The sequence below is a fragment of the Danio rerio genome, chromosome 16, assembly GCF_049306965.1.
Source record: "Danio rerio strain Tuebingen ecotype United States chromosome 16, GRCz12tu, whole genome shotgun sequence".
Taxonomy (NCBI): Eukaryota; Metazoa; Chordata; class Actinopteri; order Cypriniformes; family Danionidae; genus Danio; species Danio rerio.
Genome location: NC_133191.1, coordinates 23,285,441 through 23,311,512, shown reverse-complemented (window position 1 = coordinate 23,311,512; position 26,072 = coordinate 23,285,441). Strand labels below are relative to the sequence as shown.

The following is a 26,072-nucleotide window of genomic DNA, read 5'->3' as shown; positions in this document are numbered from 1 at the left end:
GAAACAGGGCTGGCCACCCCTGGCCTAGTCCTATGTTGGGGGTAATGCCTTTAAATTTGTGTTCTCACAACCAGCCATGCAGTCGTATAAACCAAAGGAGACACAAAGAAGAATACATTTAAAAAGGAGCTTTAATCCACACAGGTGATAAAGAAAGAATCTACACACATCCAGACACAACCAACACATAACAAAAACAGTATTGATTGCATAAAAATAAGAGGGAAGCTAATCAAAGCAAAAACTAACAGCTTAATATTAATAACCCAAACTTAAAAGTAATGAAGACAAACCAAACTCAGGAACAAAAGTGTACCAGAACAAACGAAAACAGAACATATATCTGAAACAGAATACTGATTAAGCCATTACAGTTTTATTCATCTAAAAAAAAAAGGTTTATGGTACAACAAAGGTCTGTTAATCAACTTTAAACAGAAAACCTGCAGTAAATATGTGTAAGGCCCTTAAACAAGTACATCACAAACATACAAATACAACTTTTCTTAATCTACATCGCACACAATACAGATTCTTCTCATTGAGGAAACAATCATGAGGCCTTTAAGAGCAAACCTTGCTGGACGAGTCTAACGCTAAATAAAGAAGGCACTTTATTTCATTCTCATTCAAAAGATCAGCAACTATTCAGCTAATGTCCTGATTTTAATGCCTCTGTGGAAACACAAATAGAGCAAGTACAGACATTTCCACGTAAACATGATTCAAGCACAAAGGAGTCACCTGATGCAGGAGCATTTGGCTGTGCTCAAGTGTTAGTAATTACAGTATTTCACTCATAATCAGCTGTATTTTGCATTCAGAAAAACGGACTGTTTGGTTATTTGTTTGCACAATGGAATCAGTAGGCACAGGTATATAAAGCAAGGCTGAATCTTGATTTTAGTGAAGTAAGTGCTTGCTGTGATCACTTTTTAGGCTGATCAAACCTTACCTAAACACTTCTTGTTAAACAGCAGGATCTGCACTAACAGAGTTTCTAAGTTATAATGAACATGTTGCGCTGAAACAGTGGTTTACATTTTGTGTGTAAATGTGGAGTGTTAATAACCTGTGACAAACCCAAATACTTTAGGTCTCTAGAGTTTGAATGACATGTAATGTGAAATCTATCATGTTTGTATAATGTAGAATCTACTCGCATTTCACCTTCACAATCAGGAAAAAACGAGCATAAGAAAAAATATATATATTTTGCACAAAACTGTGTCTAACTGAATGGATTTGGATTGCTCTCCAAAAATGAAAAGTAGCTTAATTTGTAAGACACTGAACATTATTTACAACAAATAATGTGTTGCATGAGTAATGACTTTCTAAACCACTTAAAGGGATTGTTCTCAGAAAAAAAGAAAATTTACTGTTAATTTTTTAACATTAATTACAAAATGAATATCTTTAATTCACATTCGTGCCTGTCTGGAGCCATCTTCCTTATTGCATTTGATAATAAAAAGAAAAAGACATATTTATATAAGAAATATATATTAAAAGGAAAAGTCCGCTACATCTTGGATGGTCTGAGGTTGAGTTAATTGGCAACAAATTTTAATTTTCTCCTCATGTTCACATTAATTGTGTAATTATCATTTTCGTTATAGTAATTCAGTATTTTGTTACTGTATCATGGTAAATCTCTCATGTATTTTACTTTTATTAAAGTCAGTATAAAGGGCAATAATTTATATAATGTGTATTTAATTTTTCATATCAGTATTGAGAATGACTATGCTTAAATAAAAAAGTAAAAAAGCAATAATTTACAAAAATGTATTAATTGCATGTATATAGTGCTTTTCTCAGCACTCTTTACACATTTGGAGAGGAAAATCTCTCTCTCTCTCTCTCTCTCTCTCTCTCTCTCTCTCTCTCTCTCTCTCTCTCTCAAAAAAAATGTCTCGCTAAAAAGATCTTTAGTTTTGTATTCCTGGAAAATATATAATATATCTCATTTATTTATTTTTTACCGATTTTGGTGTGAGAACCTAGACAAGTTCTTAACAGATTAGTTAATTTATTCGCATCACTCTCTCTTTCTATGCTGGTTTGTCTGTTTTGTAAGCAGTGATGAAGGCCATGCCGTGAGTTCTGAAGTGCGTATTAAGATCAGCAGGTTTGCTAAAGTAACGTCCACACACCTTACAGATGTGCTTACCTTCACCGTCCTCCAGTAGTCCCCCAACAACACTCAGCGGAGACCCTGGAGAGCCTCCTGCGGCCGCAGAGTCAGAGGCCACAGAAGTGGCACAGGTGTGCAGAGCTGCTTCAGCGTGATCAGAAGGAGAATCCCGCACTCGATGGCTGATAAAGAGATGCCTGCTGAGGGAAGAGGAAGATGCGAAACATGCTCCGCACTGCTGACACTGAGCGCCGCTTCCTCCGTCACGATGACAGACGATGTGCTGGAGAAATTCCTCTCGGTCCTCTGTGGTGAAGCCACATGGCATGCAGCGCAATCCTTTGGCTTCCTGCTCCCCGACTGGAGCTCCTCTAATGCGGCGTGTCAGTGTGCTCTCAGCCAATCGGCTTTCGGGTTCCACCGACGACCCGCCCAGAACGCCAGCATCATGTTCAGAAGAGCTGTCAGCTCCATCTGTGACTTGAGGAACTGCCTGATAGAAACAAAGAAACATTTGGTGGAATTAAATTAGATATTTTGTCCTTTTTTTATTGAAATATTGTAATATAATAATTTCCCAAAAACAACAATAATCGGTCTTGTAAAATCACAGAAATAGCTATACTTCAGCAACAATATTAGCAGTCAAGCCAATGTACAATAACATTTCATTAATTTGTAAGTTTTAAGGCCCCACTATCCTTCAAACAAAGCTCTTTTCCATTCTTCATTTAAGAGCAAAAAGGCTGAGCAATGAAATACTGCTTTCAAACACCAAGCAGGCTTTTAAACATGTCACACTGCTGCATGTATCCTCTAAACACAACAACGATGACATCTGCGAGAGATTAGTTTCGTTAACATCTGGCTGTATCACTGATCTATTCAATGGAACGGAAAAAGTGTGCATCCACTTAACAAAAACAAAAAGAATGGCAGTGAGTTTTTCCTTTTTATTCAGCATTTTTAATGTTTTATACAATCCGCCGTATGATTTGATTATTTCCTAAAAAAAGTTAAAGAACACACTGACTGCGTAATCACCACTGACCAATGGTAGCTTGTTTAGAAGCCAAAACAAAGTCTCCCAAAAAAGTTTGAGTTGGTGAGCTGTTTTCAACTGCAGTAACAAACTCAAAACAAACTTTGAATGTGCGAAATGACGTGATTTCGGTTTATTCACTATTTCTATCGTTAGCAATCAAACTTATTAATTAATGTGTGAAATAACCAATGATCAGTGGATTTCTTATTCAAATGTGTAATAATTGATTGTGTCAAAATATCGCATAGTGTGGGCCTATTTTTTAGCGCCCCTATTATGGGTTTTTGAAAATGACCTTCCATGCAGTGTGTAACAGCATTAAGTGAATGAAAACATCCAGCTGAGGTTTAAATCTTAAAGTGCAGCATGTTTAAAACTAATGATTCTTTATTAAAATGTCTTTCGAATCTTTTGTTTGATCGCATTATCGCAACTTGGGATTTGTCGGCCTTTTGCTATTGAAGGAGTATCAGAGACTGTGGGACTTTGTCAGTAACTTTAACAGTTCAAATGGAGCAGTTTCTTCTTCCTCCGGATCATAACATGTAAGTGTAATAAAAATTTTTGCCTCATTTTGTGTAGTTTGCAAAATATGTGTTTAATTTGTGTTATAAGTTGTAATAGCCCCGCATGGCTTGTATATCGCATCCAAAACCACATTACAAACGTGACGCGTGCTTCTTCTTTTACCAATTTTAATGCGTTTCTGAACCGGTGAACGTTTTTAAAATAGTTCAACATTTGCCAGTGTTTTTATTACTTGGGGTTAGCATTAAGAAAAAAGTAATATGCTGGTGTTTAACTAAATTGCTTTATTGCATTCCTGCATTGGGTTCTCACATACTTTCTGCTACTTCATACTGTAGCCGTGGTGGGCTATTCTCTGTCTCGTGCTGAATGCAGTCGACCAAATCGCAATAGACTGGGTCATCGGTCCAATCAGCGCAGTTCAGCTTCGCGCTAAGGAGGGGTTTGGGAACAAATGAATCACTGAACGATTCATATGGGAGTCATTGGGATAATTAGTTACAAATAAATGAATATAATAAGACACTAAAAGTGTTTTTGACCTTGCAGGCATATTAGCATGTTGTTGGAGACCCCCAAAACCAAAATATGACCTTTTTTTAAAGCAAAATAGGGGATCTTTACATTTTTTTTACTTTATATTTACTCTCTCTGTTGACATCTGTTTGTGAACAGGCATATAGTGTTTGTACAGGGTGTCCAGAGTCTTTTACTCTATGCGAAGGAGCACTAGTGCAATGAGGTGACGGTCAAATATTTAATTTTGTGATCATATTTTCAAAAGTAATGTATGACCTGTTGAACAATTAACCAACAACATTACAGCATCTGCAAGCAGCAATACCTCCGGCCATAATAATCTATGGCTGTGTGTCCACTATGTCCACCTGAAAGTGCATTTGAACTCTTACCTGACTCTGTGTGGCGGTTCCTCTCTCTCCTGCATGCTGAGCCTGAATGTGTTTCTCCAGAATCAGCTTACTGCTAAAGCTCCTCTTCTCACCTGTACAAAGCCTTCACAACGAGAGACAACAGAACACACATCCTGTTTATGCCATGATAAAAAGGAAAAAACTGTAATAAAAGATATTTGTGAATTTAAAGGTTGCATGACAATGATGATAATTAATGGTTGAGAAAAAAAAACACAACAAACATGATATGTTAATTAGTTATTGACGTTTTATTATCCTCGTTCATCAACTCTCACCGAAGCTTCTGCTACAAATGTATCTTTTGTCATGCATCATACATGAGGTCAGAGTTCAGCCAAGTAGTTGTCAAGAACATGCATTCGGAAGCTGCCTGAGGTAAGTGATTTGTTTTTAGAATTAAAAAAAAAAATTCTGAAAAACAAAGTGACCACTTTATAAAACGTGCGATAACCCTTTGGCAATTTGTGGGTTAAGTTTACAACAGATATTTGCACTTTTGTAAGCTTAAAAAATGGGCGCTACCAAACATCATTAAACAGCATGGAAGAACCAAGACCAAATGTAAGACTGATTCGACTACTATATACACTGAGGATGGCTTGAAAAGGAGTAAATTATGAGGTAATTTCTGGCTCACTTAAATAAGATGGCATTTTTAGAAGCAGTCCAACATTATTAGTTTGAAATGATGATGGGTTTGATATCTGGTTAGCATCGAATTGACTGACATTTTAAGCATCCAAATGCCTCTAGGGCTGCTGTTTTTACGTTATACTCACTGGCAATAAAACACTCTTTTAATGCCTTTGTGCTTGACACGAATGTGGCGTCTTAAACTTGAGGATGAAGAGAAGGAGCCTTCACAAAGAGTGCACGGAAATTTCTTCAGTTCCTTCAAGATAAAAAGAACAACAGCACAAAAATTACAATTAGTTTTTTTTTATATACTAATCATACAGACATTTTCAGAGTCTAATAAAAACTAAATATCCTTGATTTTTGCTTGCTGCCTCCAGACAAGTGGAAATATAAATATATAAAATATAAATGTATAAAATAAATATAAAATAAATAATTTATTTATTTAGTGCATTGTTGTAAATTCTTCTGATTAATAATAATGTGTATTTAATTACCAAATAAAAATGTATTTTATGACACTTAGCTACCTTTGAAATGTTTGGTGTCAGCAGAAGTAGTTTGTTTTTGAAAGAAGTCATTTATTTGATCAAAAAAACAGTACAAAAAAAAGTAATATTGTAAAGCTTTATATTATTTATTTAATAATACTGTAATGTTTATCCTATTGAAACATTTCATCTCCTAATTTTTGAGTTGTACTTGGTAATGTCCTGACCTTGCCGTGCTGCTCGGTCATATGACTGATGTAATTCTCTTTGTCGGTGTAGTGCGTCTGGCACTGTGAGCAGCTCCAGCTCTGGCTACGTGGGACAGCAGAGTTTGCATCCGCCACTTTCCCTTTGTCCTCTTCTTCATCACGTCCCCACTCCTCCCCATCAGAGCTCTCCATCTTTACCAAGCTGTTCTGTGTTGACGTGCCGTCATGATTGCTTGAGTCCCTGTGTGTATCCTAGAGATGCATTGCAATATGGTCAAACACTCAAATAGCTCATCAACAACTGAAGCTCGTGATGGGCTGAACAGAAGAGAAAGCAAACCTTAACGTGTTCAAGGAGGGAAGTTCTCTGCGTAAACAGCTTGTTACAGTCTGGGCACTTAAAGACATGCATTTTCTGCTTGGTTAAGTGAGTGTCAATATGGACACTGAGCAATGATTTTTGGGTGAAAACAGTCCGACACATCACACATTTATAGATCTCCCTGTAAAAAAATTAAAAAAACAAAATGGTTATAATCTCAAAAAACATACATTTTGGCATATAAACCAAATATAAGAAAACACATTAAAATCATTAAAGATCCAATGAAAGTGCTTTGAAATGTGCTTTTTTATTTAATGTCTGATGTAATGTCAGCTGAAAAACGAAGAGATTGGGACAATTAGTAGCTCCTACCCCTTTAAAAAACAGCCAATAGGTTTTCATTTTTAACACAGCTTTGCTATTGAGATGGGTTGAGATCAAGTGCATCAAATGAAAAGCAAATGAGAAGGGTCTAAAAGGGGGCAGGGCATTTCAGATACTAGAGAGCATTTGATTGGTCAAGGTGACAAAAAAAAGGTGATCTGAAGTTGATTTAGGCGAAAGTGGCAAACTGCATGTTTTGGATGTTTAAATCAGTTTTATATTTTCTAAATGCGTATTTTGTCACTGTTTTGGAAATCACTAGCTAATAGATATCCTTAAAATGTTTTAAATCATTTTTGTCAAGGTAAAATAAAAATAAAAATGTGTGAAATGCTCCAGCAATTATTGCCATTTTTAAATATTTGAGTGAAACCTACTCACTCTGACCTCTACTTATTAAAATATTTAAAATCATAAACATTTTGTTGAAAAATTCATAAAACCTAGTGGATTGAAAAATAGTGGCAACATATAAACATTTTAAACAATTATATAGTAATTTGGGGGCTGCAATATGATTATTATATAGTATAAAATCATCAAACGATTTATCAGTAAAGTCATACTCTATTCTTCTGAGTCATTATATTGTCTCGTTAAAAAAAAAAAACCTAAATCAGTATTCTAATGTACAAAATAAAACATCAATATGTAAAGTTGTCACTTGAAACCTGTGGGAATATAAATTTATATAATCTATAAATAACTGAAAAGTTGTTTATAGGGTGTGACGGACCTTAAAATGTCTTAGTTTTCTGAACCCTGACTGTCTCCAAAGTAATGCAATTTGTCAGTTTCACAGAACGGTTGTGTCTACTGTCTTCTCAAGCCGGTCAACTGTTCAGACGGTTTTTGTCTCCAGAACATCATTTGCACACTTTTTTTTAATGCTATCAAGTCTGCCTTTGTCTTAGGTGATGTTTTCATGCTAAAGAAACCCTTTTGTTGATTAACTTGTGTGGTCAGTTGCTGGGCAGGTTTCCATCAATCTGACTCCAATGCTGAATTTGCATATTTTGTTTAGCCATCTCCCCTCCTCCTAAGAACACAATATAGTCATGACATCTCTGTCTTGAATCAGACTCGTGATAAAATTTGCAGACTGCAGAACTCCATTAAGCTCTTGCATACACCCGCCGCAGTGGGGCGCAAGGCGCGGCGCAATAGTCTTTTGGTAGTTTCAGCTTGGCGCAAGAGTCGTTTTGAGGCGTTGCGCTACGCTGTTTAAATAGCAAATGCATTAGCGCTCATTTGTGCGCCCATAGGCGTTCTGGTCTATAAAGGAAGGTGTTCTGAGGCGGACCGCTGGCGCGCCGCTATTTTGAGAAACTCTAATAGATTTTTTATTAGACCAAAACTAACCCAGTCTAAACTCCGGCGTAGAGTTGCGCCTCGCTGACGCACTGCTTAATACACTGCAATAGGCAAATATATTTACATATGAAAAAATATAAATATTAAGGATATATATAGGATATAATAAGAATAGATATAGGATATAAATATAAAGGATTAAAATATTACAAAACATATTATTTTCTAGCCTATATAAATATGAAAAATCACTGCTTTTATGTCTTCTTCATCTCGGGAGGCGTTTTCAGTTCATTCATAACAATTTGCTTTTGTATAATATTATTATTATTAGCAGTATTATTTATTATATCCATATTTATATTTGTTTTATTAAAAACAAGCTTAGATTTGCCCACCTGTCAGGTTTAAGACCTTATGGGGCATGGCAGGTGTATTTGGAAATAACTCAGTATTTTGACCACACTTGATCACTATTGTTCATTTTGTTTGCTAGAAATTAGAACTGAATTTAGAAATAGTTTTGAAACAAATATTTGCGCTTAACAAACTAAATTAATTATTTATAGGCTAATTGATGTCTGTGCGTAAAGGTTTCCCTATCCAAGAGCGAAAGTGAAAGTAGATCATTTATCTCTCATTCTCATGCAGTAGATGCTCTGTTTAACAGTTTTCTGTTAAAAAACTGTCAACTGTTAACTGTTTGCTTGTGAAATGCTCATTTTTTCCACTTAGACTTACTTTGCGTCCTGTAAATAGCGAATGCGCTCTTGGCGTGACGCAGCTGACTCTTAAAGGGAATGGGAGATGAGACTCTAATTGGTTTACTCTAAAAACACACCTATAACTCATTAAGAAAATAAACTCAACCCTTTTAGACCATGCGCCTTGGCGCAAGGCAGATTTCCCGTTCTTAAATTAGCCAAACGCGTCCTGACACACCCTGAAAGCATTTGCGCCCTGCGTTTTGCGCTCTGCGCTTAGACCGTCAAAATAGAGCCCATGGACTTCTTGAAGAAGCTGTTTGACTGCTGATTAACCAACACGTCTCAATAAAGAAATTCTGCTTGTTTCGAGTCTCCTGGACTGAATTCTCATCTCCACCATTTATTTTTTTACAACAACTTGGTTGTTGTATCACCAACTTCTCCACAATTTGCCACAGAATAATTTTCTTTAAATCACCAACTTCTCAACAATTTGCCACAGAAGACTGAAATCCAGAGAAGTGAAGCCTTACGTGCTATTTTCTTTTCTTTTATTTGTTTTCCCTCTGTTCAACCAGAGAAGTTTTAGCGATACAAGCTATTTTTTGTTATTTCTTGTTCAGGCAGGAAGTTTTAGCAACATGTGCTAATATTGTTACCCTCTGTTTTGGCAGAGAAGAAATTCCTACACTTTCATCAGAAAAGTTTTAGTACTTTTACTATGTGATAACATACTCACGAAATGTTCAGAAAGAATACTAGACTGATCCCCACAACTGAAAAAGATGGTTTAGCGACTTCTTTATCGTCAGATCAGGATTTCAAACCGCTACTAGGACAGCACATGGACTCTATCAATTGAGTCAGTCAGACTAAATTTGACAAAGAAATTACTGTTGCATAGGGCTGGGCGATTTGGCAAAAAAAAAAAATCTAGGTTTTTTATAAAGTTTGACCGATTCACGATTTAGATTTTTTTTATTGTGTTACTAGTCTTCTCAAAACATTTCAACAACATGACTGAAGTAACATTCTCTTTAAAAGTAACTTGAAAAACCATTTGGTTAAGGAACATTGTATTTTTAATGGCCATGTCATACAAAAATCGGTCAAGGTGTAAATAAATGTAAAACAAATTCACGAGTTAAATAGCGTTGCTGAAGATTTGAATGAGAAATATGTGTAAATATTGCAGCTGCAGGAATACAGAGGTATTTTTTGCAAGTTTTGCTGAGCCTAGGAAAGATTGGCTGTCAGCTCGGCTTTGACTTTGTCTTCTGATTGAATGACAAGTTGTAATGCTGCAGCCTTTTTTTAAAAAGATACAGTGGCAGAAAGCCTAATTTAACCCAATGTGTGAAGTTGTGGACGTATAGCAGGAGCAAATACAAGCAGCAGATGTGTGTCTAATATAAAATAATATATTTAATCTATTTTTCCTCTTTTAAATACAGATCATTTGATGCGCTTTGCAGCACTCTGTATTATGCTGCCTGATCTGTCTGGTTTTCAACTAGGTCCGCTAAATGACGTCATGGGGCGGGTACTTTCACTTTCACTGCTACAGGCCCCGCCTCTGCTTGTGTTCAAACCAAAAGATCGGCGCAGTTTTTCCACATGGCAGGGTTTTACGTCATTTATACATGTTGAGATCGAGTTTATCGACTGAGGGAATGTCTTGACAATCCACACAGACGTGACTCAGACTAATGCAACAAGTAAATGACTTCACGCTTTAACAGGCAGTCAAGCAGGTCCCACATCAGAAGTGCCGCGACACGGCGCACAGGACAGTTTAAACTATCACACACCAAACGCACACATGATATCGCATGATATTTAACATGAAACTAATCAGATGGCGCTCTGCGGCTGAAATATGAACTACTTCGTGAATCGTGGCTGGGCGGCGCCGGTGTGTGTATAGAAACCTGTTTAGAATTCTAAAATTTGTGGTGCTGTGCGGAACCAAAGCGCATTGGTACCATAATAATGTATTAAATTTTTTTTTTTTTTAAATCGCGATTTCTCGATTTGATTAAAAATTAAATCGTCTGAAAACGTAAATTCGAATTAATCAAAAAAAATCTGAAAAAAATCGCCCAGCCCTACTGTTGCATTTCAATCAGCTCAAACCAGTCTGGCCATTCCTGTCTGACCTTTGGCATCAACAAGGCATTTGTGCCCACAGAACTGCCGCTCACTGGATATTTTCTCTTTTTCGGACCATTCTCTCTAATTACTAGAGATGGTTGTGCAAGAAAATCTCAGTAGATCAGCAGTTTCTGAAATACACAACTAGCCCATCTGGCACCAACAACCATGCCATGTTCAAAGTCGCTTGAATTAACTTTCTTCCCCATTCTGATGCTCAGTTTGAACTGCAGCAGATTGTCTTGTACATGTTTACATGCCTAAATGCACATGTGATTTGATTGTGAGTTGCTGCCATGTGATTGGCTGATTAGCAATTTGCGTCAACAAGCAGTGTTAGGTGTACCTAAAGTGGCTGGTGAGTGTACATATTATTAACAGGTTTTATTTTACACTTATTTAATCACTATTATAATATTCTTGCACTTACTTGGACTGTCTCGCAGTTTCAGACAGCTCAGGATGCTGGGATGCGCAGTGGCTTTCAGCACCAGAAGAAGATTTGAAAGCCATTGGGCAGGAGGGACATTTATGAAAGATCTCACAGTGAGCCGTCTGCATGTGCGTCTTTACCGCATTCTGACTATTCACTCCTCCAAACACCAAATGACAACAGGCACATCTGCAAAGAACAGAGGAGATTGCACTTTTACCAAAAACCACAGCTGAAACTGAGGGTTTTGGCAGTATTGTGAGCATGATTGAGCGCATACTTGTATCCAAGGCGGCGTGAGTAGTGCAGGCAGGTTTGTTTGAGGTGAGTGTTGAGCTCATGAGTCTGACAGATGAGTCCACATTCAGGGCACACGAGAGGAGGGAGCTGCTGGTGCATCCGACGGTGAGCTGCAGCACAGCACGAGTTCCAGAGTGGCATTGGTGGAGAACACTGCAGACAGCACTACAGAAAAAAACAACAACAACACATTTGGAAAATCAATATATATTCAATTGAAGTCATAATTATTAGCCCTCCTTATTAAACCCACCCCCCGTATATTTTCCCCCCAATTTCTTTTTGACTGAATTATTTTTTTTTCAGCAGATTTCTAAACATAATAGTTTTAATAACTCATTACTAATATCTGATTTATTTTATATTTGCCATGAAGACAGTAAATAATATTTTACCAGATGTTTTTAAGATACTAGTAAAGTGCAATTTAAAGGCTCAACTTGGTTAATTGTACAAGTTAGGGTAATTAGGTAAATTATTGTAGAACACTGGTCTCTTCTGTAGACAATCAAATATTATTTATTGCTAAAGGGGGCTAATAATATTGATCTTAAAATGTTTTTTTAATTAAAAACTGCTTTTATTCTAGCTGAAATAAAACAAATAAGACTTTCTCTAGAAGAAAAAAATATTCAAACATACTGTGAAAATTTCCCCGCTCTGTTAAACATTATTTAAGAAATATTTGATATAGGAAAGAAAAAAAAACAAATAAATCACAGGAGGGCAAATTATTTTGACTTCAACTGTATAATTTAAATTCTCTCTGTACCAACACTGAAACCAAATTGTATGTGGAGAAAACGTATTGAGTTACAAGGAGGCATGGAGAGTGTCACAAGTTGTAGCATACAGTATCATTAGATGTTAAACGTCACAGCTTAGCTAAAACAATGCTGCTTAAAGTCCCAGAGAAATCAAAAGTAACCAAATGATTTTGTTAGCTCACATTGCCAGTGTTGTGGTGAACAATTCATCTACGCATGTCATTAAGAAAAAAAAGACATTGTTTGCCCTTCAAATCTTTTATTAAAATATTAAAATGCACTTCTTAATTGTTTTCAGTTAAATTCTCAGATTATGTATATCTTAGGAATTTGTTGGGCCTAACATATTTAACCACGCTGCTGCACCTGTCAGTTTTGACACAAACAGAAATGGTGAAGAGAAGGTGTCTGTTAGGCTGTAGTAACTCTCCCTAAACCCTTTTACTAATTTTTCTGAAGGAAATGCGTACTTTACTATATCCATTCAGCTGGCCATAGAAAAACAAGCCTCGCACACTGTTGTGTCATTTAATATTCCGTTTCTCTAGGAACTGCGTCACAATGCGAAACAAATAACAATCGCAGCTTCTGGTTCATGGGGACATTAAAGGTGAAAATCTCAACAGCAATGTGCATGTTTTGTTTTTACCACTTTTACCAAAACTGATAGGCCAAGTGTAGATCTAGATGTTTTTGTATCAGGCAGATTAAAGCCTGTAAAAGCTTATGGGCAAAGAGTAAAAGCTGTTACAGAACACAAGACATTTCTGTGTCGATTGATTCTAGACTTTCTTTTAAAGATTGGGTTAAAAAAAAAAAAAAGTTGATTTAATTTTTTTTTTTTTTGTGATATCTTCACATGGGGTACTTTGATGGATGCACATTCCATGTATTACTTCTAATATCACTGATTGTTTAAGAGTTTGGTCATACGCTTGTATAAGCCCATAGTATACTTAGATGAAAAAAAAAAGAATGTACCTTGGGCCACAAAACCAGTAATTCACATTTTTTTTAAACATCACATGAAATCTGAATAAAGAAGATACTTTGATGTATGGTTTACGACGGTGGTCACCAATCTCGTTCCTGGAGGTCCGGTGCCCTGCAAGGTTCAGCTCCAACTTGCCTCAATACACCTGCATGGGTGTTTCAAGTAAACCTAGTAAGACCTTGATTAGCTCATTCAGGTGTGTTTGATTAGGGTTGGAGCTAAAATCTGCAGGACACCGGCCCTCTTGGAACAAGTTTGGTGATCCCTGGTTTAAGATAAGACAACATTAATAAATTAATAGATACAGCCATTTAAAAATCTGGAATCAGAGGGTTAATAAAATACAAGACTGAGAAAAAGAAAAGACTAAGAAAACCATCTTAAAAGTAGTCTATAATAAATACATATTACTAATAAAAAAAATTAATTATGATACATTAGACAGGTTTTGTGGCCCAGGGTCACATATACATTTTGAATTGCCTGAGGTTTCCAGCTACCAAAATTGTTTAGATGGGCTATTTCTCTAAATTAAATATGCATAATAATGATATTATTAATTGGTATTTTCTATTATTATTAAATAATAATAACTAAAACATATTTTAAAAAGCATACATTTCTCTGAAGCGTGCAAGTCATTTTTGTAACAAGCAGGGCAAAAGTCTGATCTGGTGACCACTATTTTCCAGGCACTCATTCACTCACTCACTGACCGTGTCAGTGCCGCCAGGCTCCACTTCTTGGAAGTGTGCTACCAATTCTTGCTTCCCTTTGAATGTACTCCAACACTCTGGACAGCTGCAAAAATTAAGCAAACAGACATATCAGACTGCATATTAACCCCTCAGACACTCAATGTTTCCATTAATACCATTAAACGACTGTTGAGTCCTTCCTTTCTTATTAATACACACACTAAATAACCATAACCTAACAGTGTGGTGTCACCTGTGATCAGACGATTGTGACAAATTGACACCACTCTCTTTAATGGCAGACAGAGCAGAGACTGCTGGAGAGAGCACACCTGTAATAGACGGAAATAAAATCAACATTATTGCATATCATTGTAAAAAAAACAAACAAAAAAACATTCTCAACTGGACATGGGTTAATTAAATGCATTATTCTACATAATTGTGGCCAATTATCAAGTGCACTGTAGGCCTAATAGTGCAACTCCCAAATGCATTAGACAGCACTGAGCCCAGAGACTGTTCTTTGAAAAGTGTGAGAACAAGAACGAACACGCCTCAATGGACTTATTCCACATCAATGCTTGAATGCTTTGTTTTGCAGTGCACAGATTCCCTGTGGGCAGAGAAAGTGACTGGTTGATCTCTGCGCTGGTCCCCATGGGCATACTTTCTACTGTTACATGTAGCTATGGGTTTCATCACTGTTTTTACTCCTGGAATGTTTTACAAATGTCATCTTTTCTTCAGACACAAATAGAAAAGCAACTCTTAAAAACTTTAATGGCAGCAAACTAAAATATTCTTCTAAAAAACTGTGTTACATAATAATCTTGTCTTCAATGTTAGTTTTGTACAACTTAGCTGAATCCAAATAAATTTAATTAAGTTTTGTTTTTAAAAAGTGCTTGAAATAGTACAGCTACATCTATCTATCTGTCTATCTATCCATCCATCCATCCATCCATCCAGCCATCCATCCATCCATCTATCTATCTATCACCCCTACCCTACTGAACCTTACAAAATGTCATGTTTTACTTTGTAAGCAATTGTAAGTGCTAAAATAAATAACAAATAAAAAATGTATTTAATATTAAAGTGTGATTTAACAAAGTAAATGTACCAAGCATTGTTCTAGAAACTATTGTATATATAGTTGAAGTCAGATTTATTAGCCCCCCTGTTTATTTTTTCCCCAATTTCTGTTTAACGGAGAGATTTTTTTTTCAGCACATTTCTAATCATATTAGTTTTAATAACTCATTTCTAATAACTGATTTATTTTATCTTTGCCATGATGACAGTAAATAATATTTTACTTGATATTTTTTAAGACACTTCTATGCAGCTTAAAGTGACATTCAAAGGCTTATCTAGGTTAATAAGGTTAAGTAGGTAGGTCAGGGTAATTAGGCAAGCTATTTTATAACGATGGTTTGTTCTGTAGACTATAAAAAAAATAGCTTAAAGAGGCTAATAATTTTGTTCCAAAAATGGTTTTTAAAAATTTAAAAACTGCTTTTATTCTAGCCGAAATAGACAAATAAGACTTTCTCCAGAAGAAAAAAATATATTATCAGACATACTGTGAAAATTTCCTTGCTCTGTTAAACATCATTTGGTAAATTTCGGAAAAATATATATAATATAAAAAAATATATATATTAAAAACACCTTATGCTGCGTTTACACCAGTAACAGAAGCATCAGGTGCAAGTCGTTTACTTGTTAATTCAATGCAAAAACAGGAATAGACATCCTGCCGTGTGATACGCGCGAAAAAAGGCTGATTTGTACTCCTGTGTCAAGCGCATATGTATGCTACGGCGCAGCCTATGAATTGATGCATAGCCCTACGTCGTGACCGACTGTCTGCATCGCTGACATTAGCCCCTTTCACACAGTGATACCGGTAAATATCCGGAACATTTCCGGAACTACTTTACCGGTATATTCAAAAAAACGCTGTTCACACAGGCGAGGACGTTACGGAATTTTTCCGGAAAAGAGCATTCACACATCCATCGCAAAATGCCGGTAAATTCTGACATCATTAACCAGAAATTACCTCTAAACGGCTGCGCTTGTGTTTGTAAACATTTGACTACATTACAAACTCTTCGGATGGATCAGTATTGAGTACAACTCTAATGAAAACATAGGGAAACACTTTCGCATGTCGAGATGTTCATGATATGTGTGTGTGCTGGCGCTATGGGCGCTCACGGGCACACACAAAGCTTGAAGGTAAACAAACAATGGATTATCATAAACATTTTATCGATAATTATTAACACAGCATTAAGAAGGAACATAGAAACATCTGACTAACATCTAGCAGCTAAAAGTGTCTGGAAAAATATTCAAAGGCTTTTATTCTCATAAACCGAGCGCAGGGAATGCGTCTGACTGTTCTGATTGGCTAAAAGCAGGTGTCTCACGTCAGCCCGTTCTAGACGTGGACGCGCTTATTACGGCAATCTTCCTTCTGCATTCACACAGCGCAGCATTCCGGCAAATTGCCGGTAATGTTACAACTTCTCTTTCCGGAAAATAGGCAGAACGAATTTACCGGTATTTTCAAAAAGGGCCTGTTCACACATACAACCTTTCCGGAAAATTGTAATTTTCCGGAAAGGTCTGTATGTGTGAAAGGGGCTATTGTTTACAAGTGTGGAGTGCCGGGAAGGAGCTCCGGATGGAAAGTTTTGTTTTGTCTTTACCTCATGGTTAAAGTTGTTGCATGTCCGCCAGTTCCTGCCTCAAAATGAGCGAGTTTGAGCCACTTGTACATTAAGGAAACGTTTAGAAAAAACAAAACACCAGCGAAGAAACTCGGCACAGAGGATATTAATACCTCACTGCCAATTAGCGTTTTAGAAGTGTTATTCCAGAACAACAGAAACATAAGTATAAATGCACAGCTTCGTGCATTGCATGCTCCATGGGTCATGCCGATCACTTGACGCAGAAGTATAAACCAGGCTTAAGGCAACACAAATCGCTTGAGTTAAAATATCTGAACTTCAGTGAACATTCGCACCACGTTTACTAATTAGGAGCTTGCTCTTGTAGGCATGCGATTATGACAAATGGTGGTGAAAAAATCCTTATGCCGATACCAGACGACAGTTCATCAAACTGGGCTCAGCTCGGAAGCACTGCTGAAAGCTTCCATCATCCACATTCAGTTTCTAGAGGAGTTTATGAACTTACAGAGCTGGGTGCACCTCAGAATGGATCTAGTGGACTCAAACTCATAAAGACTCATAAAGGTTTGAATCAAGAATTGACGTAGCTAAACTCTATAAAACACCAACCCTCCAGAAACAGGTTTATAAACCCCTGACATAATCACATGTCTAGTTGGTTCATGAGAAATATTGAAGATTTTTGATAGACATATGGAAATAGACACAAACCTATAGGCACAGTATCCTGCTGGCCAATCATCTGCTCCACACTGACAGGACTCATGACAAGATGAGAACACTGCATGACCAGCCCCTTCTCCTTGTGTTCTCGTGCATGGAGCAGCAGGCTGCACTTATTGAAGAAAGCCAGCCGTTTGGAGCAGTGGTTACAGGTCACCTCAATCCTCATAGAGCGTCGATCGTAGTGTCTCGCCAAGCTGCGCTCTAAAGCAAATGCATCTCCGCACTCGAGACAACGGTATCCGGTAGAGGGCAATCGAAGACCCCATTCTGGGGGTGGCAGAGAGGTGAGGTCAGGCTGGTAACTTGGCAGTGGATTCTTACTGTTCAGGATTTTGTTAAAAGCCTCAACAAGGCTAGATTGGCTGCGTGAGATCACAGCTCCTGGACTGTTCACAATTGAGGCTGGTTTAGCTGTTCCAGTGTTTGTTTTCTGGCCTGAAGCAGCGCGAACGTTAACTCCAGGAATGGATGAGGAAGAGATGGAAGGGAGGTTTGATGTTCTGGTGATGTTGACTGCAGTGGCCGACAGAGCAGTGGGCATTTGATTCTGTGCCCTGCTGGCTGCAAACAACATAGCCGTGCTGGCATCCTGAAGGGTGGACACGGGCAACATCGCGACCTTTGTACTCTGAGATAGCAGTTGAGGAGAAGCAACAGATCTCGGAATCTTCTGCACTGACTTACGGGCTACTGCTTGAACTTTAGAGGCACCAGAACCCTTAGAGGCTCCACCTTTGGTAGCAGCCTTAGATACAGTGCGTGTAATGCTTACAACTGGTTTCTTGACAGTCTTGATTCTCATTTTGAGAGGCTTTGAAGAAGCCGAGTTGGAGATTGCATCAGAGGCCGATTCCACCAAAGTAGGCTCAGTAGATTTCCCTTCTGTCGCCTCAGCTCCATAATCCACCTTCTCCTGCATGCTCACGTCCATAACCTGATCTTGAGGGGCTTCTTCTCTTGTTATCCTCTGTTTTGACTCAATGGCTCCTTGTGAATTTGAGGGAAGAGATGTACGAGATTGAGAGATTTCTGGCTCAGGGCTCTCAGGAGAATCTCTCTCCTCAATTATATGCTCCAGATCTTTTTCTTCAACTGGTAGATTATTTGTGGAGGTCAGAGATGTTGGGTTGGTGCTGCTGTGTAGTTTTGGATGCTGGACAGAGGGTTCCTCCATTTGGGTGTTACTCACAGGTAAGGAAGGTGATGAGGGAGAAAGCGGTTGAAACACACTTGAAGGGGACCGCTGCATGCGTGGGACCTTGGGAGCAGGGCACAGCTGGGAATTGGGGCTCTCTTGTATGACAAGAGCAGGACTGCCCAGGTCTGGTTCAGATTCTTCATCTTCAGACAGGTGCCGACGAACTCCTGCTCTTAAAGTGCCATTTATTGCTTGTGCTTCCTCAGAATCAACTTTGGAAGAAAAGTTTGGACTAATTAAACGTGAAGATACGCTGGGGTGATCACTCAGAGGTAAAGACTGAAAAGTGCTGGCAGGGTGATTAGTAAAAGCGTCATTATGTTTGTCATCATCACCAGTAGCTTTAGAAGCAGAAAGAGCCCAAAGGGGGCCATTAGGCTGCCCCGGTGCTAGATCTAGTGATGGAGAGGATTCTGTAGACCCACCTGAGACGCTTTTGAGTCCATTATAGATAAATTGATCCGTAGGCACTGAGCTATCTTTACTGGGACCTTTCTGGGGAGACTTTTGTGATTCATCTGCACTAGAAAACTCCCCAGTTTCATTCCCTTCGGCTTTGTCATCTGAATGTACACTGTTTTTTACAATCACGCTGACCACGGAAGGGTCATTGTGAGGAGGATCAGGACTTCCTGAAGGTCTTAGGGAAGGACTTCCACTTCTCTCCTTTTCAACTACACTACTGTGTTCATTATGATTGCCATGAGTGTCAGACTGAATTGCTTCTTTGGCATCAATGTCTGGAATATCAAATGCTGCAAGCAGATCATCGAAATCTGGGGTCTTCATATCCCCCATTCCCACATGGATGACAAATACCTGCAATAAAAGACATTGCAATAGTATAGGTTAGACCAGTTGTTCAAAAGTTAATAAATAAACTGTTAACGGGGCTGTGCAAAATTGTAATTAGCAAAAAAACTGCAGCAACTTATTATCTGTGCTTGCACTTATGTAACAAAGTAGGCTGAAATGTAATACAGAATATCTATTTACTTACATCAAAGTTCATTTTCTGCTAAAACTCAGAATACATTTGGGGTGAAATACTGTAAGCAAGCACCTAAATGTTTGGAGAATTTTGTAAATAAGTTTTGTGTTTTCACCTCAGTGACAAAAGTTAGGAAAACATATGATCGTAGTAATGAGCAGTGTTGGGGAAAGTTACTTTAGAAAGTAATACATTACAATATTGAGTCTCTCCCCAAAAAAGTAACTAGTTGCATTACTTGGTTAATTTTTATGGAAAGTAAGGCGTTACGCTATCTTTGAGTTACTTTTTCACACCTGCCTGAGGCTTGATCTCTTTCAGAACTTGCAGGGTATTTTTCTTTTTTCAAATAGAGGAGCTCAGCATTTAACGACACACTGTATAACCTACACCTTCATTTACCTTTAAAACAAATGAATAAAAAAACTGAACAATGTTACCTTCTGAGAACTACCTGAAGCTACACATGCCATATATAAAGATTAAAGTTGTAAGCAATGTGTTTGCTACTTGTGTTATTTTAGTCTTATTAGTTCAGCAAAAATCACTGTCCATTGAGACTACAATACCTTTTTCTTCCACATGTTCAAAATAATGAGAATACTTCCATCACAAATGTAAAGCTGTGCCATCATGGTTTCTGTCTGTTCCCGCAGTGAGCTAATTCTCCTATTAAGTGTGATTCAACATGTTTACACTAATTTTAATTTAGCTAATTATTTTTTAAGTGTATTAAATTATCTCAAAAGTAACTTGCTTTAAATTTTTTAAAAAGTAACTAAAATATTATTACTTAATTTTTAAAGTAATGTGTTACTTGACTCTACTTTTAAAGTAGCCAACACTGGTAATAAGGATATGCTTGAATCAGCTCTGCATTTCATTTTGACAGAGAAGGTAAATAAAATCATAGCTATGACAACAGAGATGCATAAGTTAAACAGCTATTTATTTGAAAGTGGCCTTCTTTCTTGCAATTACTTAATTATTTATTTGTTCATTTATTTGCTTTGGCTTATCTTAAATACTATACTTATTTTGGCATACAAGCATGCTAAAGCCTTTTAACCAAATAAAATTAAAAAAAAAAATAAAATGTATATTTTAAAAAGCCAATAAAAAGTTTGGGTATTTAACCCATTTTAGGAAAATAAATAAACAAAATTCTGCATTGTCCCATTTACTTGAAAAAAATCAATTAAAATAGGCCATTAAAAATTAAAAGGTCAGTGTATCGTATTATGATAGTTTGATTATAAGGTATCTGAGACTATATAAACTATATACATCTGGTTATGCGAGATTATAGTTAATTTATATGTTCATAGTTTTAAAAAAATATATTTTTTTAGCTTGACACATTGACATTACAGCTCTCAATTTCTGCATTATTCTGCGCACTGTATAAGCATGTTGTGCCTGTATAACAGAACTGAGGAAATTGCATCCTTATGATGTTGCTGATCAAAATTAGCCAACAGGTTTTTGGGACAATCATGGAAGCCAATATTTTTTTTTAAATAAGAGAAGTAATCACATAACGTTAATTCCAATTAGATAAGATCATCTGAATAAGAAACGTTATATTTACACAGTAATGTGGCTTAAGTTACCTGCTATTCAATGTTTAAAACGTACGACTAACTTTGTCTACAGAACGCTATATAAACTTGGCTGTGTGTTTTCAAAGGCTAGCAAGACAATAAATATGAGTGTCTTTTGCACTACAGAATGACCATTTATTTTCTTACAGCATGTAGTTAAGTATTAACTATAAACGGTCAATCTGCTGTTCGCCATAATGAAACGTGTGCTAGTAGTACTTGCTCAACTGTAATGTCCTGTAGCCTGACAGCTAGATTAGCATAATTCGCAGTCTGCAGCGTCTGCGGTCAATACAATAACACACCAGTTCAAACGATGATAATGCCAAATTTAAGGGTCACCTGTATATTTATGCTTAAATTAAAAAGCCGAATGTGTGATGTGTTGTGCTCTGTCCAAGTGTAAAACTTTTGTTTACCTGGCCAAATGTTCTCGTCTACTCTCTGGAGCGACCAGGACGGCGCACAGCATTTGCGTCACCTCTGACAAAAATCTTCACCGGCGCACACATACAAAACCTGCTACTCCAAGCGAAATAGAGAAGGGAAAGCTGAATGAGTGTCTTTTGTTTCCTTGTGTTAAATTGCTTTACAAACAGCCGGGTTGTGAAGTTATGGCGCACTTATCTTTAATACACACCTGTTGCTTCTGACCGTGGCGAAAATGAGTTAACTTATGCAACTTGCAGAGTTTGACAAACCAATCATTCCGGAGGAAGTTAAATCTGATTTATACGGCAAATGTGGCATTACCGTATGTTTATTTGACAGAGTAAGCCTCTTTAGTTATAAACAATAGGGCGCTGCTGCTGATGTGTTAAATTTGTCAAGATTTGTTTGATTGAGTCGAATCATTTCAATCAATCGATTGAATCGGTTTACAGTAATTCGGCGAATTGACTCTCACATTTCAGAGATAAGCCAATTTTCCCATACAGATAGACGTGTTTACATATGACAAAAAAACGACAAAATACAATTTTGTTTGTTTAAAACGACAAAATACAATGGCAATACAATTAAAACACGAAATGTGTACGGATTTTAAACATACGTTAGGACAAGACCTGACCGTGTTAAGGAACCGAATTTACTGAAATTAACTGTTCGAAAGAACCGATTCGTAGACATAAAGGAATAGTTCAGCCACAAATGATAGTTTACTCACTATTTACGTACCCTCGTCGAGCTTTTAATGTTTGAGTTTCCTTTTTTTCTGTTAAAAATAAGATATTTTTAAAAATGCTAGAAACATGTAACTATTGATATGAAAGTCAGTGGTTACAGGTTTTCTGATATATATATATATATATATATATATATATATATATATATATATATATATATATATATATATATATATATATATAGTTTTGTGACGAGTGAATAAGTAAATCGTGATACAGCGTTTTATAGTATTTTCTAGCTCTACTAAAACTATACAAGAAATACAATTATGAAACGTTAGACATAAATATATTTTAGCTAAGTTAAAAGAAGCTGACGCTTCAAAATTTTCAGATTATTAAAGGTATCGCAAAGGCAACGGGCCCACTTCTTTTATTTTAAAAAAATACTCTTATTTTGTAATTGTAGGAGGTCGCGACTGCGCATGCCTATGTTCCGTATTAGCATGAAAGAAGAACAAGGGACTCCAGTTTTCTAGTAATCTGCCGGTTGGGTCATTGGAAACCAACTGTATCATATCATATGCTGTTATTGCAGATTCTATTCGACCAATGTACAGTCAGGACCATTGACTTGGGAAATGAGGACCCCTGCCTGGCCACCACTGTGCGGTTCTTGAGGGTGGGAATTGGGAAAGATGCAGATTGACTGATCTTCAAGTAATCAACCAATCAACTAACTTAACGGACTAAATAATATGTAAGACATAAAAATTACATTAAATTTTTTTTTAAATAATTAAAAGCAATGTCCAGCCTTTCGTTATATTTACAGAGTAATTATACCTTTTCTTGAGTTTACAGGTATCATCTTTTCAGGCTTAGAGGCGCTTCATACATCAGGGGACCTTTCAAAGTACGTGCATGTTAATTTACCTTAAATTGAGGATGTCTTGCTGAAATTAATTGGATTAACAAATGTGTTTATTAGTAACGTTAGGAATATTTTATTATGTTTTGATGATTTTTTTCAGAGTAAAGCCTCTTCTTTACATTACATTTAATCAGTTTTTTTTATCAGGTCATGAAAACCATTTGACTGCCCCTCTACCAAACGGTTGACCATGTTTTGACTGTTTTAAAAACGACTGTTAAGGATTAAATAACTCACAACATTGTTGCTTTACAAAAAAAATCTAATAAACATAATCATGTTGCACTAATTCACTTGACTTTGGTTTTATTCTTTTAAAAAAAGAAATAATCTAAAAAATTAGAATCTGAAATATTTTATGGCGAAAAAGTGTGAAAAAAGTGTTTTATTTTGAATATTTTTTAAAAAAAAATGCACTGGTATTACTCTTTATATTTTCAGATTTTTCATAGTATATGTATTAAATCTGGTACTTTTACCTTAAACTGACATATCAACCATTTGGCAGAGGCTGATATTTTAGAAATCATGGGGTGTGTTGAAAAAAATGCATTAAATGTGTTAACTAGTGACATTGGGAGTTATGAAATGCAATTCAAACATTTCTTTTTTCTTGGTGGGGTAGTTAAAGGGTTAACTTGCTATTTGAGGCCTTGAAAAGGTCTAGGACCAGAGAAGTACAATTCTCATTATTAGTACAAAATTTAGTATTACTATTCATATTTTATTTTCTGAAATTTAACCAAGTTGAGTTCAAAACGAGAACAAACTACTTTTAGTGTGGTATGAAAGTTCCCTTTTGTTTGTTAAGTGTTTCTGTGCCTAATTAAAGATTTTTAAATTGATTACATTTTCTAAAGTTAATTTATTTTTTCAAAAGATTCACAAATAAACAGTCCCAATTATATTTTGTACCACTTTCCTAACCCTTTACATGTGCCTCCTAAGGGTGAAAAAAGTCATTTAAAAGAGTGACACAACTACTCAATTGCACATCATCATCATGTTATCCGCTTGTTAAGTGGTGACGTGTTTGTGATGTATGTATACTGTTTCCGGGTCCAAGCTGCCATTCATTTGAGTGGAGAAAACATTCGTTTATGATCGTGTTTTATTCCTATCACACATTAAAGTTAATTTTACATAAAGTCATAGTGTACACAACAATCTCTGGGTTTGCTGCATAACAAATACAAAAATTTTAACAATTTATAAAACAATGAATCACTTTCTGGCCATCGGATATTAGGCATGGACATATATATTGCGATCGTGACTTTCAAAAGTATTAAATCGCTTTCTAAACGTTTATTATTACCATTTCATGAATCTCCCCATTCATTTGAATAGAGCAATTGGACCCGGAAGCCGCTCCACGCGACGTCACACTTAACAAGCAGATTTAAGCATCAAATAAAAAAATTTACATTTTTTTGTTAAAATTCTTATTAATTCCAAAAAAAAATAAAATTTCTTGGACATTTCTCAAATTTCTTGCACCCCTTAATTTTAAGCGGGCTTACAATCAAATTGTAAATAAATTATTTCCTTCAAAAAAATGTAAATCTTTACCTGGTTTTAAAATGTCTTAGGATCCTGTGTTTAGTGTATTCAGATTAGTGAGTTTATCAGATACATCTGTCAACTAATTGTTGTGTCTCATATTTTAATTGTTTAAAGAATGCCTCGTAAAGGAAAGAGATCCCAAGCTCAAAAACAGCGTCGGAGAAACGATCGAGCTTCACACTTGAACTCTGTCCAGGTACTGTCTCTTAGATTTCAACATGTTAATCCCCAAGCCCAGCAATAATGTGTATATTGTAGCTGTGTTGTAAGTGTTTAATAAGGTTTGGCATAACTTTCCCATGCCAAATTCTGTTTTCATTCTATTTCCATTTTCCTCTAAAAGGTATTTGATGCAATGCTTACACCTGTGTATTTCAATCTTGATTCAGTATTGATTTTATTTATTAGCACATCAGGTATTTGTCAGTTTTCAGTTAATATGGCTTCTTACAATACATTGAGGTCATAAAAATCAAAATAATAATAATAATAATCAAAGTAACTGGTCTGTGCAAGAAACTGACTATTATTATTGTTTTATAATTATTACTTTAATTTACAAGCTCATCAAATGGTTTTGAGCACATTCATGAAAGTCTGCAGCTCTGCGTCTAGCCACAAAAAAAATGGGAATTAACAAATGTCTGAAAAATTCAACAAACACAAAAAGTTGGAACAAAATATGGGTCTTCACCCTTCATTGTAAACTGACGGCATCAGCACATTTGTGAGTTTGTGTATGCTTGTATGTTATTATGCCACAATAATATGCTCATACTGCAGATTGCAGAGGCTGTGGATTAACGGTAATGTTAGTAACGTTAATTATGATGTTAGTTTTTTTTGCACAGAAAGATTGTTTCATTAATCACATATGAACACTGCCTCAGCTAGAAGTCTTCTTAATAAAAAAGAGGATTGGGGTCAGGTTCGTAAATTCAGATTTTCAGCTTCTTAATAACATTTCACAAAAATATTCTTTGGTATTTCTGAACAGGGAATACATATTTGCAGGCAGTGACTAATAAAGGACACCATTGTGCGCAGTCAATTAAACAGGGCTAATGTTGTTTTGAAGTAACACTTACATGCTATTTCAGACTGAAGATTCAACATAACATGGTAAACAACATAGGGACTGTGCCATAT

At 36.4% G+C, this 26,072-nt stretch overlaps 3 protein-coding genes and 1 long non-coding RNA gene across 19 annotated transcripts in view; 1 reads left to right on the top strand and 3 right to left on the bottom strand.

Annotated features, from left to right (window-relative positions):
- The window catches only part of LOC137487900 (uncharacterized), a 1,155,393-nt gene that overhangs the window by 231,239 nt on the left and 898,082 nt on the right, over positions 1-26,072 (bottom strand). The gene's annotated exons all lie outside the window — the stretch shown is intronic.
- Positions 1-26,072, bottom strand: part of LOC141378084 (uncharacterized) — a 361,025-nt gene that overhangs the window by 300,758 nt on the left and 34,195 nt on the right. The window lies entirely within an intron of this gene.
- Positions 114-21,773, bottom strand: znf687a (zinc finger protein 687a). 4 transcript variants are annotated; one of them, NM_001353864.1, is given in 12 exon segments: positions 114-1,868; positions 1,908-2,633; positions 4,625-4,727; positions 5,428-5,540; positions 6,006-6,239; positions 6,328-6,490; positions 11,302-11,493; positions 11,585-11,769; positions 14,082-14,166; positions 14,317-14,395; positions 17,489-19,520; positions 21,716-21,773. In NM_001353864.1, coding segments are annotated over 10 exon segments (3,741 nt in total). In that variant the 5' UTR covers positions 19,500-19,520; positions 21,716-21,773; the 3' UTR covers positions 114-1,868; positions 1,908-2,057.
- Positions 21,838-26,072, top strand: part of setdb1b (SET domain bifurcated histone lysine methyltransferase 1b) — a 27,871-nt gene continuing 23,636 nt past the window's right edge. For 3 of the 13 annotated variants that reach the window (XM_073925310.1, XM_073925307.1, XM_073925303.1), the window contains exons 1-4: positions 21,838-22,068; positions 23,022-23,183; positions 23,288-23,339; positions 25,038-25,119. In XM_073925310.1, the coding sequence (XP_073781411.1) occupies positions 25,039-25,119 (81 nt within the window). In that variant the 5' untranslated portion in view covers positions 21,838-22,068; positions 23,022-23,183; positions 23,288-23,339; position 25,038. Of the gene's footprint in view, positions 22,069-22,923; positions 23,184-23,280; positions 23,340-25,037; positions 25,120-26,072 lie in introns of those variants that run through there. The other 10 variants (XM_005158015.6, XM_073925306.1, XM_005158013.6 and 7 more) reach the window with 4 other exon arrangements.